Raw genomic sequence first — 19,048 nt, forward strand, 5'->3', positions numbered from 1 at the left:
TTTTTACAGTTCTCAAGGTAAAAATTATATTTTAAGTAGTTGCAAAAATATCTATATAATGGTGTTAACTTTGTCACTTGGCCCCCCTAATTGTAAAATATATGAAATACTAGCTGGCCCTTTAAGAAAGCATTTGCTGATCCCTAATTGAAGAACTGTCATCCTAATAACTAGGAGAACGTTCTTGAATTATAGCAAAATCTATATGTTTAAGATACTTTAAAGAGCTATTATTTTATTTCCTTGGCATAGTTATGGTCCAGGCGTGAGTAAGGCCAGTCCAATTGATTGCACCATCCATGGATGGACTGCGGTGATCCATCAGCCTTTGTATGGCATTGCTTGCTAGGGCTGGTTCTCGTATATCAAGTGCAATGTAAGACTCTCGGCAGCGACAGGGAACGGAAAACTGCCAATGTCCTGAAACATGGAAGCTGCAAGGGAGAGACCCCCAGAGGAGAGGCCCTGGGAAAACCAAAGTTTGTTTTCACATGGACTTTGGCCTACAGCCAGAGCAGAGCTAAGGGCACAGCAGAGGTGCAGAGCCCATGGCCTTGATCCCTCCTTAACCAAAGCACACACCACCAACTCCTCCGGGGTCGTGTGAACCAGACCATGCCACTGGTGTGTAAGTCCTTGAGAATTAGGCTTCCATCTGTAGGCTGATGTCCTAACTAATGAAAGTGGTGGTTTTCTGACTCTAAAAAGAAGTTCACCAAAGAGCCCAATGACTTATCTCTGGACTTTTTTTTTTTTTTTTAAATTTGGACACATCAAAAAAATCATTGAGAAAAATTTAATAATGTTTAATAACACATGGAGCAGGAAGCTGAGAAGAACAGTTTTTCTGGATGACTGAACTGGGACCCAAATACATCCGATCGGCAGGAAATCACTTCCAACACAGTGCTGGAATTTAATAACGATGTACAGGTCTGAAGTGCGTGGGACAGCTGCCTTAGCTGCACATGGAAGAAAAAGGAATTGACCGGCACTGGTTTGTGACCCTCGAAACAGCTATTGTGGCACAGGCTGCGTCAGTTTAAAATATCTCCCCTTTCTCTGGCCACAGCGTGAGCTCAAAGCTAGTGTCCTTTTAAAGGGGCGAAACCAGACTGGCTGTAAACAAATGGGCCAGCAAGCACTCGAAGGGCTTAGGACTGAATAGTGAGCATGGTAGTATGCATATATTGATGACCTCCATGCTCCAGATCATTCTGTCTCCCCAGCAGCCCCCAGGTGGGAGCACCGCGGTGGGAGCACCGTGACTCACCACCCTTCTGTACAGATGAAGAAACCTACTTGTAGTTAAAAAAGAAGAAGAAGAAGTACCTACAACCACACAGCTGCGAGGCGGGCGTAAGCCACAGGAGATGTGTGAAGAGACGAGGGCGGCATCTTCACATATTTAAAGGGTTTCTAGGAGGAAGAGAAAAATGTGTTCCGTGTGGCTGCAGTCAGTGGTGCAGGTTGTGTGCACATCTACTCCTTTTCCTCTACAGTGACAGAGGGATTGTCCCTCCCACCCTCGGGATTTTCCCTCTGTTCCCCTCCATGAAGCAGCGAATGTACCTCACCTTGAGCTCACAAATCCTGTCTTCTCCCGAGCGTTTCTTTCCTTGGCACCCATCTTTTCTGCCCACTACTGTAGGACGGAGCCAGCACCGCTCGATGGACACACAGCAGCTTGCCTTGGGCAGACAGCACCTCTTTCCTGGGTCCCCAGCTCTTGTGACCCCCCATCCTCGATTGAGTCCTATTTCCCTGCATGTACCAACTACATTTCTTTCTTCCTGCTTGATGCCTTTGTCCACGTGCACAAACACCCTGCAGGCCTGGGGTCTCCAGCTCCGAGCCCCTCGTCTGTGACTCCGGTCCTGGGTGGTAATTTGAACCTTCTCTGATCTCTACGTCTTTGTCGGTACTCCCCGACACCTGGCATCAGAAACTCAAGCAGACAAAAACCCACAATGTTTGACCCTGTAAACTGTCCCGGTTAACCTCGGCGCTTCTCTGGTAAGGACCTGCTGCCTGGGTCTTCCGCATCTACACTCTGTTCTTCAGACGCCTAAAATCAGCCCCGTGTTTCAAACCTTTCACATCTTTTCCAGTCCCACAATGATCCTGGAAACATTATCGCTCGTTCCTTCTCTTTAACGCTGTCATCGCAACCCGGAAACCCCACGCCTCATATCACAGCCTCGCGTAAGAAGCTGCAAGTTTCTTATTGGCTATCACTCAAGGGTCCACGGCAAATCCCACAGCTCCAGGGCTGTTCCGAGCCTTCCCAGCACAACCTCTTTCTGCCTACCTCACCAGGTCCGAGCGAGCCCGTCCTTGAGTATCAGGCTCTCATGCACTCATTTTCTGCGACCGGCTTATCAGTTTCAAGTTCAATTTCTAGTCCTTTAAAGGGCACTTGTAGTCTGTTCTTCCCACTACGTCATCCCTTCTCAGCATCCTCTCTGGGTCTTTTGGACTTTTCCATTAACATAGGTTTTTTTTCACCAGAGAAAACATCTGGGCCTGTATCCACCTCTGATGGCTTTCCCCTAGGTGCTTATGGGCTCAAAAGAAATAAATTAGTACTGACAACTCGCTAAGTCCCCTCGATGAGCTGGCTGATATCTTGAGCTGAGGCATTGCACTAGATTTAGGAGGGGAAACCAAGGCCTGGGAGGTTTCCCAAGGTTACCAGGCTGTGAGTGTTGACCTAGGATATGAACTCAGTGTCCACCCCACCATGATGACGGTGTACGGTGGCAGTGGACCCCAAGCCTGTCTCTCCTTGGGAGCCGTGAGGAGCAGCACTGCCAAGCTTGTGCATACTGAGGGCCCTTCTCATTCTTTTCTTTTAGAAGGGAGGCTGCACAGATGAGGTGTCATGGAGCCAACCTACCCCCTGGCCATGACGAAGGGAGAGTGGACAGGTACTGGGTGGGGGCAGTGGTGGGACGGTGAGCTGAAAACTATCTTGATAGATTTCAGTGTTTGTTTAAGGGACACACACACACGTGCACACAGACACGTGTGTGTGTGTGTGTGTGTGTGTGTGTGTGTGTGTGTCCCAGTGAGTTCCATTAGGGTTGGCTAGAAGTGTGGGTGAAGGTTTGTTTGCAGGAGTCTGGGTACCTTACCAGTTGCTACATCATAGAAGACAATTCCCCCACCCCACCCCCCATCTCCCATCAGCCATTAACTGTGAATCCTCTGGGGAAGGGAGCAGGGTTGGTTTTGTAAGACCGGGTCTCATGTAACTTTTTGCTGCTGTTGTTGTTTTGGTTTTGGTTTTTTCAAGACAGGGTTTCTCTGTGTAGTCCTGGCTGTCCTGGAACTCACTTTGTAGACCAGGCTGGCCTTGAACTCAGAGATAGATACTCCTGCCTCTGCCTCCCAAGTGCCGGGATTAAAGGCTTATATGTAACTCTTGAAGTCTTGCAGCGAGAATCTTTCCATGGATTGAGTCCTTTATTTCTGTCTTTGAGGAAGTCCATCCTCATATCTTTCTTTTATTGGCTAAGAGCATCTTGCTGCAAAAATTAGGTTTCCGAGAATTAGAGCTTTTTTTTTTTTTTTTTTTAATTGGCCCTATCAAATTTTCCTATTTTATGGCAAAAAGAAGCACCTAGACTTGTTGACATGTTGACAGGAAAAAAAATACAAAAAGTTACATGAAGAGGCCAAAGGGCAAGGGAGCAGCGGAGGCCGAGGGCAAGCTCTAAGGCGGAGCTGCTGAGCCTTGCTGGTGAGCTCGCTGCCCAAGAAACATGGGTGAGCCTGAGAGCAGGTGCTCACAGACGCCCACAGCCACAGAGAGACGCAGTGAAGCAAATTAATTTGCCAGGTGGTAGTACAGGCTTTTAATCCCAGCACTCAGGAAGCAGAGGCAGGGGGATCTCTATGAGTCTGTTGCCAGCCTGCTCTACAGAGTGAGTTCCAGGACAACTAGGGCTACACAGAGAAACCCTGTCTGAAAAAAAATAATAACTTACTATTATTTATACTATCATTTTTGTTAATATTATTATAAATGTGTGAGATGATCAAAAAGAAATTGTCAGACTTGCTATCCTAGCCTGTCAGTGACCTTAGGATTTTATACAGATATTTAAAAGGTAATGTCTTCAAGTCAGCTGTAACTGGGGGAAGAAGCAGCCGGGCAACAGAGTCATGCACCTCCATAGCCAGCCAGGCCTACTCTATGCTTCTCTTCTGGGGACTGTCTAAATATACTGCTTTTTTTTTTTTTAACATTTAAACTATTTCTAAGAGTATTTTTAGAGACTATTAATTGAATTGAGTTTTAACGTGGGAGTGGGATGTACTGTAGTGCAGTGGAAAGAACAGGCTTGACAATCCTGAGCTCGCATTCCAGAGCTGACCCTGCTCCTGTGACCTTGGACAGAGCAAGCTGGCTTTCCTGGGCTGGTTCTCCTCCTGTTTCTTGTTGTAATAGCGACCTCTTGTGGCCCATATCTTTAACAACCACCACCACCATCACTCACCCCCCACCCCCAGTCAATTTTGGATTTTTTTTTTTTTTTTTTTTTTTTTTGTTCTTCCTAGTGTTATATTTCATACTGTTAAGCCAGTAGACTTGTGTTCTTGCAGATAAATCTTAGTGAGAAGGCAAAGGTAAGTTAGAGCACACAGTTGGACACCAAATCCATCTCTTCAAACTATTCTCTGCAGTTTCTTCCAAGCCTTCCTGACATGAACAAATTGCAGTTTACAAAAATGAAAATACGTCTGTGTCACTCACATTCCACTTCCTCCTAGGGACCCGGGGAAACGTCGTGCCAGGGCCTCCTCGTGTCCTAGCAGCTCAGACCTGAGCAGGCAGGAAACCAGACCAGGTGAGTGTACTCCTCTGCTTCGGCATCCTTCATCCTCATGATCTTCATTCTGTTAAGCCAGTGTGACTTGTTTTTCAAAGACAGACGTTACGTGGAAGTCAGAGGTCAATTCAAGGCGAGTCTAGAGTGCTACCCTGAGTCATTATTAACAATTCTCTGTTCAACAACTTCGGAAACTGGACCCAGCTTTCTCAGAAACCAACATTTGTTTTCTAAGTTTTCATTTTTCACTGCAGTCTTAACCATTACCCAAGTCTGATGCCTTCAACGTGGACAGAAACTCACAGAAATTAGAGCTTGCAAGTATCTGGAAGGGTCTATGTGTGCAGACTTGGTATCAGTGTAAATCTAAACTTAAGTTCAAAAGCATTGCCCACTTAAATGAAACTATAATATTATTTTATGAAAGTCCTTTAGGGACTTTATGCTGCTGAGGAAATATACAATAATACAGACCAATGGCTAGAAATGGTACAAAGTAAGGCAGTGAAAAAAAAAAGAGCCAGTGAGCATTTGTAACACTGTAACAATGTAACATCGTAACACTGTAACAATGGAGCATTGTAACATTGTAGTATTTTAAGGCTGTAACACTGTAACAATGTAACATTGTAACATTGACTGGAGTCAGTATAGGCAGCAGATATAACCTTAAATTGCAGAAACAAGACTTAGGGATCTCTGTGACACACCTGAAAAAGCAAACATGCTGTCACCCCCATTTCAAAGGCTGGTAACCCTCAAGGGAGAAGGATCTAGACAAGGCAGGCAAAAAGGTTTTAATCTCTCAAGTTTTTTGTTGTTGGTGGTTTTTTTTTTGTTTTTGTCTTTAAAATAAAGAGAAAGATACAAACTGGGTACAATGTTAGTGTTGACCAAACTAGTCAGGGCAGGACAGGTTTCTGTTTTATTCTTCAGTTTTTGGGGTTTTATTTGTTTTGTTTTTTCATTTCACACAAAAGTTTATGTCAGGCTTGATGAATTTGCATCTATAATCTGAACATTTTGGAAACTGAGACAGGATTATGAATTGTAGGCCATCCTGAGATACACAGTAAGACTTTGTCTCAACAAAAATAAAAATGGTGATAAATGATATTAATCTAGTACCGGGTGAAAGATGTTATCTTCAAACTAGCTTCTCATCCGGAAGGAGACACTTAGTGGTGTCTAGAACTCAGAAGACTCTAAGCCCTTGGCTTCCCTAGATAACATTGTTGCCAAGGAGTTTACATTTGCATGTTTAAAACACTAGCCAATGCTAACAATGTTATCAAGCTGTTGGGTCCAACGCTAAAAGCTGTGGTTAACAGCTATAACTACGAGACAGCAGAATCTTCAAAAACAGGCAGTATTTCTTGCCTGACTTACCCAATTTTCCTGTTGAATCATAATTTTTGTATTTAGTAAGCAGTGAACCTAAATGAAAGGTTTTTTTTTTTTTTCTTTTTTTTTAATTTGAAGTTGTTCCCAAAGACTGAGGCAAAGTGTGTGTTTGTAGAGATGCTTCAGTTTCTAGAGTTAACTGGGAACAGGGTATGGAGTGGATGTGGTGGGCCAATGAGGACCACATGGGGATAAAGAAGCAAGGCCATAGCAAGACACAACCATATTAGTGGGGATTCCTGGGAGAAAACCGAGAAGAAATCCTTATACCACAGTGTTTAGCTAACGTCTCAAAATGAGTCAGTTGTTTCAGAAGGGTCTGGGGGTAACTAAACTTTGGTGATTTCTGACTCATCTTGATAATCATGTCTTCCTGGGGTGAATGTGTTGACTGATTTCGGTCTTCCTGGGGAATGTGTTGATCACTGTTGTTTACACTGCATAGGGGTTTCGGTTTGCTTTGCTTTTGGTTTTTTGGAGACCACATGGAATTAAAGCCTGAATTTCTAGTAATTTGGGGTTTTGCTGTGTCAGAGCAGGTTCCCGCTCCTATGGATGCCAACGCTCAATGCCAGAGTCTTTTTTCTCTCACTCTTTACCTTATTTTTTGAGATGGTCTCTCCTTGGACGTGGAGCTCATCATTTTGGCCGCACTGAACTGATCAGTGAGTTCCCTGTGCTGCCTTGTTCTGGGGTTACAGCACGACGCCTGGCTTCTTTTATCTGTGTCGGGGATTCAAGCCTAGGTCATGAAGCTTGCAGCAGCAGGTTCCTTACCCACCAAGCCATCTCCCCAGCCTGCTTTCTAGCAAATTTAAGTGTTTCATATATATGTCAAGGAAATTGATTATTACTGACTTAACAACTTCTGGCTTTTGGTTTGCCTTCTTTGTTTCTTTGTTTCTGTTTTTCTTTTCCTTTTTTTGTTCGTTTGTTTTTCTGTTTGTAACTTTACACATATGCTTTATTTTCCAATATTTCAAACCAAATGCTTCTTGTGGTTCTCATTTTTGTTTTGTTTTTTTTGTTTTTTGAGACAGGGTTTCTCTGCGCAGCCCTGGCTGCCCTGGAACTCACTCTGTAGACCAGGCTGGCCTCGAACTCAGAAATCCGCCTGCCTCTGCCTCCCAAGTGCTGGGATTAAAGACCTGCGCCACCACTGCCCGTTGGTTTGCCTTCTTAAATACTGATTTTGTTTATATCCTTTGGCCTTTAAGTAGTTACCTAGAATATGAGCAGCGGTGTTTTTATACTGCTTGACTATTTGTATTTACATTCAGAGCCATATGCACGTTTTATCCAGTTCAAGCACACTCAAAAAAATCCAAAAGGAAGAGATAATGGCCTGCATTCTTTTGTCTGCCATTCTGAAAACATCAACATCCCCGGATGAAATATCTCTTAAACACAGTGGCAATGGCGGATCTGACCAGAGGTGCAGTGTTGGCCTGGTTAGTGCGAGCACTCATGTATTGTGCTGGCGGGTGCTGCTCGGAGGCCCCTGTTGTGAACACTGTTTCCATTCTGAGGTCCAGGCACTTCTGAATCCCGCACCACACCGAACTCCAAAAGTTTAGAAAAGGAAATCTGGGCCTGCACTCAAGTGGACTAATTCTGCGCTAAAGACAATTCAGTTTTGTTTTATCGTGAAGTCTTGCTGATGGGTTGCGGAGATTAGCCAGTCTTGCTGTTTTGACTACGTTGTATCCTTACCATTTAACCACAGTTTAGTTGTCAAGAATTCTGTTTGCTTTTGGTACTCCTGAGCTTCCCCAGGTTCAGCCTGCCAGGCCTCTGTTGTCACTAAGAAGGTTTGATAAAAGGCAAGCCTAGACTTGCAACAGTGAGTAGACAGTCCCCAAATGCTGGGGTGGGTCCTGAGCACTGGGAGGCAGGCGATGATAATTGTACAGCTTCCCTGATTCTCTTAGGAGTTATCCACCCTGTGTGGGGAAAGGTTTCATATTTAGTGGCTTAAAGATTAATTTCGCCGGGCAGTGGTGGTGCACGCCTTTGATCCCTGCACTTGGGAGGCAAAGGCAGGTGGATTTCTGAGTTCCAGGCCAGCCTGGTCTACAGAGTGAGTTCCAGGACAGCCAGAACTACACAGAGAAACCCTGTCTCAAAAAACAAAAAACAAACAAACAAACAAACAAACAAAAAGATTAATTTCAGACAGCGCTGAATTCAAATTGATTTTTAAACATATGCCATTGTGTGCTATACACTGACTTCTCTTCAGTCAGAAGAGTCAGACAGTCGAGAAGAGTTTACTGGGTTTTTTTTTTAAGACTTATCTTTAATTATTTGTATGTGTATATATCTGGGTGGGTATGTGTATGTGCAATTGCTGTAGCCCAGAAGACACAACGAATAAATCAAAAATTGTGGAAAAACATAAATAAATGTAAAGATGATTGTGTGTATAGAATCTCTTCATTGCTCCTATGATTTCCAATATTTCATGTACATTTTTGTGGTGTCAGGCAAGGGAGTCAGGAGGCAGACATTAGAGGAGGGAGTCTGAGGAAAGCCTGAACGTAGCAGTGACCCCTCCAACTCTAGCTGGTGATTTGAGATACCGTCTGAGCAAGGTGGACTTGTGATTTGCCATCTTCCCCATGACTTCTGTTTTTTACAGTGTTGCCTTTCATACTGGTTTGCAATGGAACTGAATGATAAGGGCGGTGGATAATTTAATAGCCCTGGCTTCTGTCTGGATTCCACTCTCTCCATTTTCAGAAGCACGATGAAACCAGAGCCTGTAATCCTGGGAGGCTGAGGCAAGAGAATCACTGTAGGTTCAGGGCGAGCACGAGCTACAGTGTGGGTTCCAGGACAGAGTAAGACCTTGATGTGGGGCACAGGGGGAGGAAGAAAGGAAGCAAAGTGCCTCTCTTCTGCCTCTTGGGTACGGTCAATGGCAGCATCACTACCTAGAGTTTGTGTAGCATCTGCTCTTGGTGGCACCGTGGCAACACACATCAGCCATTACCTATTTGTTTAGTCAGGGAAAAGAGGTTTGCAAAACCCTTAGTGTTGCTAGGTGCATGGCCCTCGGGCAGAGCTTTGTCTCTATTCTGACATCTGGCTTTCACATCCCTAAAAGCAAATATTCTCTTCTTTGCTGATGAGGAAACTGGGGCTTGGAAATGTCCTAAGCTAGATATCAATAATAGAGTTGGGGTGAGGGAACCAAGATATTTCCCTCTACTCCACAGGAAAGCACTGGCCTTGATGTACTTGTCCCATATAGTGTGTCTATCCTAAAAGGGCTAAGATTTTCATTAATGATTTTTAGCTTTTAATCTTTATATATGTATCTGTATATATATAGGTATGTATGTATGTGTATATACATATATATATACATATACGTATATCTGTATAGATATATGTATATATCTGTATATATACATATATATATACACACATGCACACACACAATGTGTATGTGTAGCTGTCTATTGTATGTTACAGAGCGAAGTTTTTAAGTAAAGAAATAACTCAAAGCAGTCTGATTTCCCATGGCCAGCAGCCTTTTCAAAGCTCTCTGCTCTATGACACGCTCTAACCCCACCTGTAAGTTCTGGTTCTTTGAAATAACTCATCCAAGTTCTATTTGGGGTAGTTTGATGAAAAGACGCTTCTCATGTAGAGCTGGGACTGGGGGCAAAGCGAGAGTTGATTCTGTGGCTCGGTAATTTTAGCAATGCACAGGGAAGGCTTTTGCGTGTGCGCTGTTCTGAGTCCCTTCTCATAATGTCTTTTCCTTCTCTGGTTTTCTTTGCAGCCTCAAGAGCCAGCTTACAGGAGCAGGAGACAGAAATAGAAATAGATGAAGTCTTTTGGAAAACACGGATTGTCCCGATTTTGCAGGAATTAGAAAAGGGTAAAGCAACAGTTGTCGTTTTAAATAAGAGCTTGGTGTTTATCTGCGTGCTCCCACCGCCCTGATATTCTCACGGAGGACTTTGACCGATCTTTCTGGGGATATGTGGGAAAACAAATAATGTCGTGTGTTTACTTACCCTGCAGATGTGTGTAGTAAATATTATGTAAACCAAACTATTAATGAGTAAAATTACACTTGGAATGTACCAGGAGACTTCCAAAGCTCCCTGCTAGTGCACACTAGCACGCCCCTCTACTCGAGGAGCTGCTGGTTCAGCCTCTTCAGGGAGACTTCACATTCTAGAAGGTCCAGGAAAACAGATCTCTGGAACTGAGGGAGTCGCACTTAGTTTCAATCATCTGTCACAACCCTTTCATGATCCTGTTAGAAGTGTGTGGGGCGGGGGGAAGGCCTTTTACCATACAGAACACCACCCTCACATCAGGTCTTCCTCCTGTTCTCTCCTATTGAGACCCAGATTGGACCTTTGAGGCAGGAATACCTGTACAATTATGGTGCATCTTTCTCAGGCCTCATGGCAGGAGGCCCATTTGCTGACCTGTCCCTTCCTGGAAGTGTGAATTTTGGTCATTTGGGTCAGGTGGTGTCTGCCAGGCCAGGCTCACGCCCTGTGTAGCTGCTGGGTCTCTCTCTGTGGTTAAGGAATGCCTTGTGGCCATGTTCCTCTGGCTCTCGCTTGAAACTCTTAACTAGTTTCAGCTCTTATCATGTCTTCTGCAGCCATGTGCCTTCCTGGTTTTTGTTTTGTTGTTGTTGGCTTTTTTTTTTTTTTTTTTTGCTTTGGCTTCTTGAGTCTCTGGATATAGCCCAGGCTGACCCTGAACTTGCCTCAACTTCCAGAGTACAGCACTCCGCGTGGCATTTATAAATGTGATAGCCAATTGACTGACACAGAGGGCTTACTGGAGCCGTAGTGGAAACTTTGAACCTTCCTTTCCTATTCCTCTGTGTGAGTAGATCCCCAGCAGCTGCGAACGGCCCAAAGCCTGCACGAGTGAAGACCAGTCAGAGAAGAGTGGAACAATGCCCCCAAACCACCCCCACAACCAGCTCCTGTTCTCCTCCTCGGGTTGGGGGGTCGTTCCCCAGCGGCTCACTTACTTAAGTGCATAACCGAGAGGCTTTGTAGTGTAGTTAGTTGTTGAGGTTTCAACTTTTTTTCTTAAATGTTATTGTCGAAAAGAGCTAAAAATGGCCCGAGTCACTTCCTTTTTGCTGGCGCACACTTCCTGCATGTCCGCAGCTAAGCTCTCATTGTGGTATTTGCAGATTGCCTTCCAACTTTTACATTTTGTGATGGAGAGAACACACTATACCTTGAATTCCTGTATCCCGGTTGCCGCTCTCACAACTCACTTTCCTCAGGATCACAACTGTAAACAAAACGTTCTAGACTCTCTCTTTCCTCAGCAACATCTTTTTAAAAAGTCTCCTCTTTAGTAATGGTGGCTGGTCCTATGTCTTTCCCCCTGGTTGACAGCCATTTTGAAGGGAACATAGCCAGGAGGTGGTGGCTTAATCCCAGGACTTGAGAGGCAGAGGCAGGAGGGTCTCTATGTGTTCGAGGCTATCCTGGTCTAGAGAGTGAGTTCCAGGATAGCCAGGGCTACACAGAGAAACACTATCCACCACCACCACCACCACCACCCTCCCAAAAAAGAAGAAAGAAAGAAATATATCAACAGATCGAGCAGAGGTGAGCTTGCTTGAGGTTATGTTGTACCTTATCTACAGTGTTCTTGCTCTACCACACAGATGTGTCGGTCAGGACCCCTACTCACATCGACCCACACGTCTCACAACACGCCTAGTCACATGTGAAAAGTAAATAGCAGCACAAGGTAGCATTAGTTCCGATTGGGATCGTGCAATTTTTTTTTTTTTTTTGAAGAAATGGAGGCAGAAATGCAAACGGCCTGCTCGAGTGAGATGGATCAGAGCCCAGGTGGGGGCGGAAGGCACTCGGAAAGGAAGCCAAGGGAAAGACTTTGAAAGGCTGTGTCCCGAATAAGCTACGTGGCTGATAAGTAAATAAGTTAGCCCAGGAGATGAATCAAAGAGAGGAAAACGGTCAAGCAGATGGAAGGGATGCAAGGAAAACGGCGCCTGGGATTTGGCGATGTCTAGGGATACCCAGGAAGCTTTTTCTTACACTGCTTGCGTCTGACATATCTGAGACTTTAGCCTTATGAGTAAGTGGTTGATACTCTCTTTGCTCCGACAGAAGAAGATATTGAAGAGATGTGTGCGGCCTGCACCCAGCTCCATCGCGCGCTGGAGGAAACGCGCATGCTCGGGAAGAAGTTCAAGCGGAGAACTGTTCTGCTGAAGGCTCTGTATAAACTGGTGGATGCTGGCTCGGACCAGCTCAGCCTTAAGCTTGCGAAACTTATCCTAGCAGTAAGTTTGTCTTTCCTTCTTTCTAGCCGACTGTCCTGCATCTGTGCCGTGTCAAATAATTTGTTTATACATACTGCAAAAAGATGGAAAAATATGGTGTGTTTGTTTAGACTCTTGGAAAAATTAAGGCGATAAGCTCGTATCCCAGAGCTGAACTAGAAAGTATTTCCCAAGGAATAGGGCTAGCACTTAGGGGCTATCCCAACAAGCGTGCATACGGACTGCACATAGTTTGGGACAGTGCAGGCTGCCATCTTTGCCCTGTGGCTTCTTCTGGGAGCCTACCTCTCTTTGTCTTACAGGTTTAAGAAATAAACACGATGGCCAGGTGCTTAGTGAGCCAGTGTGAAAGAGGAAACCAGCAGCACGTGGTCACAGGAAGGTCCCTTGATGGCCATAGAAAGCTTCTTCAAAGTATTAAAATGAAAGGCCAATACCAAACAAAGGCCTGCGGTAGCTCTGCTTTTGTTGTTATAGCCATGAACAGCCAGAACCCAAAGATAAGCCGTAGGCATGAAGGAATGTTCTAAGAGAGTAGCAAGGGGCAGATGAGGCGGCAGTGTTTACCCAGCTCCCTAAGAGTAAGAGCCTCTGTCCACCCACATCATTTGTACAAGGAAGGGGGAGAGCTGACTGACCGGCCAGCCGACCAGAGGGGCAGCCCATGTCCTAATAGTGGAGTGAATGTGTCCATCTCACCTTGTTTTGATAATGAAGTCTTGCAGAATATTCTGGCCACGTTTTCTGTGTAAGTCTGGGTGGCGGGAGACTACACTTTTACTTAGCTGTCATAATCCACGACTCATTCTCTCTTTAGAAGCTGGGTGTGTGACTCAGTGCAGTGTGCCTCTCCAAGAGTCACTTCGTCCTAGGGCTCTGATGGTGGAGCTGTCCCAGGGAGGCCCCGGGCTGCCAGCCGCCTTTCACCTGGGATTCTGGATAGTTTTGTTTCATGATGAATCAAAAAAGGAGATGAGAAAGAATGAGCCACAGATCTATTTAAGCTTTTCAGTGAAACTATTACCTCCGTTATTGATGGTCTTAAGCAAATTGGTGTGTGTGTGTGTGTGTGTGTGTGTGTGTATGTGTGCGCGCACACATATGTCACAGTTTAACTGAATTAGGCCTTCTGAATTGAATGTTAAGTTGGTAAAAATCCACTGTGTGACTCATCCTGTCTCAAAGACTCTAAGTGGGGTTAAGTTCCAATGTAGAGTTAGGTGGCTTGGTACCTTAATTTTTTAGAAAAGAAAAATTATTTTAAGTATATGAGTGGATATGAGCATATATTTTAAATATATGAGTAGATAAACATGTGTGTGTATATATCATGTATGTGTCTTATGCCCATGGGGGACAAAAGTCAGCACCATATTCCCTGCAACTGGAGTTACAGGTGCTTGTGGGCCATGATTCGGGTGTTGGAACTGAACCTGGGTCCTCTGCAAAAGCAGCCAGTGTGTCTAACCATCCACTGGTGCCAGGTTGGTACCTTCTTACTCCCTATAGAGTTGCCAGGTCAGTAGGGACCTTCCAAGCAATGACATCCAACCCCCAACTGGCCGCTTGGGTCTCCTGTAACATCCCAGGGGAGATCCTGTCCAAATGAGGTTTCAGGATGTGGTTCTATATAAATTCACCATAACGTAAGAGCTGCGGACGACGGGGCTGGAGAGATGGTTCAGTGGATACGAGCACTGGATGTTCTTCCAAAGAACCCTGGCTCAATTCTCAGTCACACAGGAGAGGTCACAACAGCAGTGCCAGTCCTAGAAGAGCTGACGTCCTCACACAGATATATATGCAGAACACCAGTGTACATAAAAATTAAGTAATTAATTAATTAATTAGGAGAAAAAGAACTGTGGCAGAAATACGAACCAAGACTAAAGACGTACAGAGGCCACACTCCACACCGAATCTCCTCTTCTTGCTATTGTTTTTTCCTGCCCACCAGTTTGATATTACGGTTCAGCCGTTTAACAGTACTTATTTAAAAACCATGCTGTAATCATGTGACTTATTTGGATTTCTTGAATTCTTCGGCTCAGTAGAGATCTGCCAGATAGCCATCTTGATTTTAATCCTTGCTTTTAAAATGCCCTTGTGAAAATACGTCAGTCTGTAATAAGAACTTACAGAGAGTGCAGAGATCCTCTGTAGGAGTGCAGCTCTCTCCAGGAAGCGGTCAACTCCAGCAGCCTTTGCAGAGAGTGAACAACCAGACGGAAATGGCCAATGTGCCCTTTGTGGTTAGATAGAGTGAGAGACTGGATTTCAAACTTCTTTAATTTGGAAAACAAGCAAACAAAACCAAAGCATCTTTCTTGTTTTGCTGTGTGTTTTGTTGTTGTTGTTGTTGTTGTTGTTGAGACAGGGTTTCTCTGTGTAGTCCTTGCTGTCCTGGAACTCACTCTGTAGACCAGGCTAGCCTTGAACTTAGAAATCCGCCTGCCTCTGCCTCCCAAGTGCTGGGATTAAAGGCGTGAGCTACTATGCCCCAGCTAAAAGCATCATTTTTAATGTAAAAAGAAAAACTACCCTACCGGAAAACAAGCATTGCCAGAAATTCATCCTAGCCCTGGGAACCTCCAAACAAGGGAACCAAGGCCACCGGATCTACCACTGACCTCTAGGGAAGAAACAGATCCCAGCCAGCCAGCACCTCTGTCCTCCCCAGTGCTGGGCCCAGTACTCCGAGCTGTTGATGTTGCTTTGATGAAATGCAAACACTGGTAATAGTGTTTGATATTGTTGCTTTTTTTTTTTTTTTCCTGCTTTTCACTACAAGTAGAGGGTGGGAGATGGGGTGAGTGCTTTGGAATCATTTATTGGGGTATTTTGTCAAGTGTAGAGCATAAGCTACCCACCACCACACTAGGAAGACAGCCGGTCAGAGATTTTGGTCTCATGCCACCGCAGCGGAGTCTGCAGTGCACCCCACCCTCGTCCAGATGTGGAAGGGGTTTTCAATTTGCCTCAGTCAGCTCCTTTGCTGGGATTGAAAGCCATGTTGTCATAATCACTGTCTTAATTTTAACTTCCCATTTCCTTTTCTTCCTGAGAGCGGAAGGAATCCCTACTCTGTCCTGTGAATGCCCTGGCAAGTTATTAAAACACAGGTTCTGACAAGAGTGTGGTTGAGCTGGGGACTTGGCATTCCCAGAGCAGGAGGTGGGAGACTGACTGCTCTGTGGGCGGGTCTAAGGTCTCTCTGCAGAGCAGGGCAGATGGCCAGTGGGCCAGCTTCTCTGATTGCTGTGCATAGGCCCAGAGCAGGCAAAGTAGGTGCAGGTGCTCCCTCCTTTCTCCCCTCCCCCCCACCCCCCGCCCCAGGAACAGCTTATCCCATAAGCAGTTAAGTGTTCAGTGGTATTTGTGGCTCTAACAGATAGCTTGGCTATATCCGACTATCTTTTTTTAAAAATTAACTGAAAACCCAATAGAGTATATTAGAAATAACTTTTTAAATAGGAAAACCATGACCCTGTGCCATCATTTTCACGCAGAAGTCTTTATTTGTTCAGGGGAGCTCATTCCTATAGACTGGTTTTCACGATGTTGCACAGGGCACCCAATCTGAACCAGAAATTATAGATGTTTTTCTTTTCAAGACTAATAGCCTCCGTTTGACCCACATTACAGAAAGAGGGAACCAACTCCTGTAGGTTGTCTTCTAGCTTCTCTCTCCCTCCATCTCTCTCTCTCTCTCTCTCTCTCTCTCTCTCTCTCTCTCTCTCTGTCTCTGTCTCTGTCTCTCTGTCTCTGTCTCTCTCTCTCTCTCACACACACACACACACACACACACACACAATTTTAAAAAACAAAGAATACTGCCTTTAATCCCAGCACTCAAAGAGCAGGGGCAGGTGAATCTGAAGTTTATTAGATGTTTCCCATTATTGGCCATATTTTACTACTTTAGGTACATGTGCCGTTAATGTGCAGCTCGGCCGGCCACTCTATTTTTATAAAAGAAATTGCTCTTCCTTATCGCTTTGTGCTTGACTGACTTAGATGTCGCTGTGTGGTTTAGAAAGTGATTTCAGCCTTGAACAACGATTATCTCAAGGTATTCCATAAATTGCCCCAAGAATAAGTGTGGCACAGTCTGAAGTACTGGCTTATAAAGCTCTATTTTATACAAATGGCAGAGGGGGCATGCTCCCTTGGCTTTCACTCCTCAGAGGATTCTTTTCTAGATGAGTTTGATCTGAACTTTGGTATCTTTCATTGTTTACCAGGATATTCTAAATCAACTGCTGTTTAATGGCGTATTCTTTTAAAATTACCTAAGAGTTTGACGCATCAATGTAAAACGTTTCCAAGTGAGAGACAAACTAACGTGTTCTTACCTGGAAGGCTGCCAGCGTTGTTTTTTAGTACAACTGAGTTAGATATGGTAGCTGTCACAAAATGTGCCCCAAACCTTTCTAGGTTGTTTCCTTAGGACACTTCTCATGTTTAAAACCCTCTTCCTGCACCCTGAGTGTGGAGGTTTCAGAGGTGCCAGGCCTTTATTTCCTTCTGCCTAGAAATGCAAGTGTGTTCTTTCCCTGCAGCTTAAAGTGAGCGGAAAGAACCTTCTTAATGTCTGCAAACTGGTATTTAAAATCAGCAGGAGCGAGAAGAATGACTCCCTAATGCAGAAGGACAACATCCTGGGTGAGTCTCCATCAGTGCCGCCGGGGTGCCCACCCTGCACCCCGATAGAGATGCCAAGTCCTCAGAGGAAAAGGAGAGTGAGTGAGGTAGAGGGAGATGGCTCAGTTTCTAGGGAAACAGAGTTGAGACGCTTGCACGTCCACTCTAAAGCTGCCTTTAGCGTCTACTGTGACCAGCTGGGTTGTGATTTTGCTCTTTTGATGCCTGTAGTGGTGTGGTGTGACCTAATGCCATCACTGTGTAAAAATTCAATCCCTAGGCCTGGAGTTACTGTTAGAATAAACACACCCATAATTTTTTTGATGTAATCAAAAACTTCTACTCTCTTGGCATAACAGGAATAAGCCCCCCCCCCAAAATGAAGAAACAGTTGTAGCTATTACAGAGCAGCCTAGCTAACAAGCCCAATTCTGAACCTGTCCCTAAATAATTCAGAAGTGGACAGAATTACCTGGTGGGAAGCTCTCAGGACCTGTGCTGTTGCTGCAGAAGAGACCATAATGGAAAGCATTGTGGTCAACTTTAATAGGGGTAAAGGTTAATAGGGGGACACTGATCTCAGCAAACAGGGACAAAACCAGGCTTGAAAGAATGCCTAACATCGTATCACTTAACTGAGAATTACAGACAAAAACAAAGAATCTAAGGGCCCCTTTGACAATCTTACACTTGAGTGTGGTGTCTTCATATAACTTTGCTCAAATCACCTGGAAAAAGAGCCTACTAGCTCCATGGCATGCGGCTCAGTCAGTGGGATTTTGTTGTTGGGTTTATTCATTGATTTGTTTGCTCGTTTCCAGCAGTCCTGGGGCGGGGGACAGTCAATCCTGGGGGTTGAACTTAGGGTGTGATACCTACGAGCATGCTGTTTGGTTGTTGTTTGTTGGCGTTTTTGGACTGGGTCTCACTCTGAGCATAGACAGACCGGGCTCAGATTCAGCTGTGGTCCTTCCATCTTAGACTCCTTAAAGCTGAGAGCATAGATGTTCCCCAGCATGCTTAGGGAAGGAGGTGTTTTTAAACTGTCTTGGAAAGGGGTGGACACTATATTCAAATCCTTTTCAGTGGCTGAGATTGTTTTTAAAGTTCCCATGTGATCCATGGCCCATAAGGAAAGCAACAAATGCCATCTTGAAGATTCAGTGAAGATGAAACTCTTTAACGGTGACTGCCTTTATCGCTAGTAGTGGATAACTTGGCATTTTTGTAACTAAATATTAAAGGCTGGTGATGTCACTCAGAGCCAAGGAGAGGCTGTCATCCTTACTTGAGCAGGAGCAGCCCCTCCTTTTGGTCGCATCACCGTTACGGAGTGAAGCTGAGACTTCCCAACATGTGTGACTTCAGGAGCATTTGCATGCATCTTTGAATGAACATAGTTTACAAACTGTGTGCCAATGTTGAGTTGTACTTAGGCATTTATAGAAATCCGTCTTTTCTGGCAGAATCATTACTGGAGGTACTGAGAGCCGAGGACCTGCAAAGTAACACCGAAGCCTTTCTCTACTGCATGGGGGCTCTGAAATTCATTTCCGGAAGTCCAGGATTTCTTACCGAGATGGTCAACAAAGGCTCAGTGGAAATACTGGTGCAGTTAATAAAGGAAATGACCGAGGACACAGAGAAGCATGGTGCATGCCTGCCTAATTCAGGGCACTTGCTAGTGCAGGTTGGTGCTGTGCTTGAGAAGGTTAGAGGGGTTAAATTTGCTTTCTGACACCATTTAAAGTAGCAGCAGACAGAAGCCTCCACGGCAGGAGACAGTCCAGGGTCTCAGAGATCAAGGGAAGTAAGTGGTCCCTGGCCAGTCAGCGTGTGTCTGTGG

At 44.9% G+C, this 19,048-nt stretch overlaps 1 protein-coding gene across 4 annotated transcripts in view; it reads left to right on the forward strand.

The window, feature by feature from the left end:
• Window positions 1-19,048, forward strand: part of Armc2 (armadillo repeat containing 2) — a 118,341-nt gene that overhangs the window by 32,372 nt on the left and 66,921 nt on the right. For all 4 annotated transcript variants that reach the window (XR_013105417.1, XR_013105418.1, XM_076916960.1 and 1 more), the window contains exons 6-10: window positions 4,780-4,856; window positions 10,036-10,134; window positions 12,383-12,558; window positions 17,121-17,223; window positions 18,669-18,892. Coding sequence is in view for 2 of the 4 variants with exons in the window: in XM_076916960.1 (XP_076773075.1) it covers window positions 4,780-4,856; window positions 10,036-10,134; window positions 12,383-12,558; window positions 17,121-17,223; window positions 18,669-18,892 (679 nt within the window). In the remaining 2 variants the exon portion in view is untranslated. The remainder of the gene's footprint in view (window positions 1-4,779; window positions 4,857-10,035; window positions 10,135-12,382; window positions 12,559-17,120; window positions 17,224-18,668; window positions 18,893-19,048) is intronic.

Source organism: Arvicanthis niloticus, chromosome 20, assembly GCF_011762505.2.
Source record: "Arvicanthis niloticus isolate mArvNil1 chromosome 20, mArvNil1.pat.X, whole genome shotgun sequence".
NCBI lineage: Eukaryota > Metazoa > Chordata > Mammalia > Rodentia > Muridae > Arvicanthis > Arvicanthis niloticus.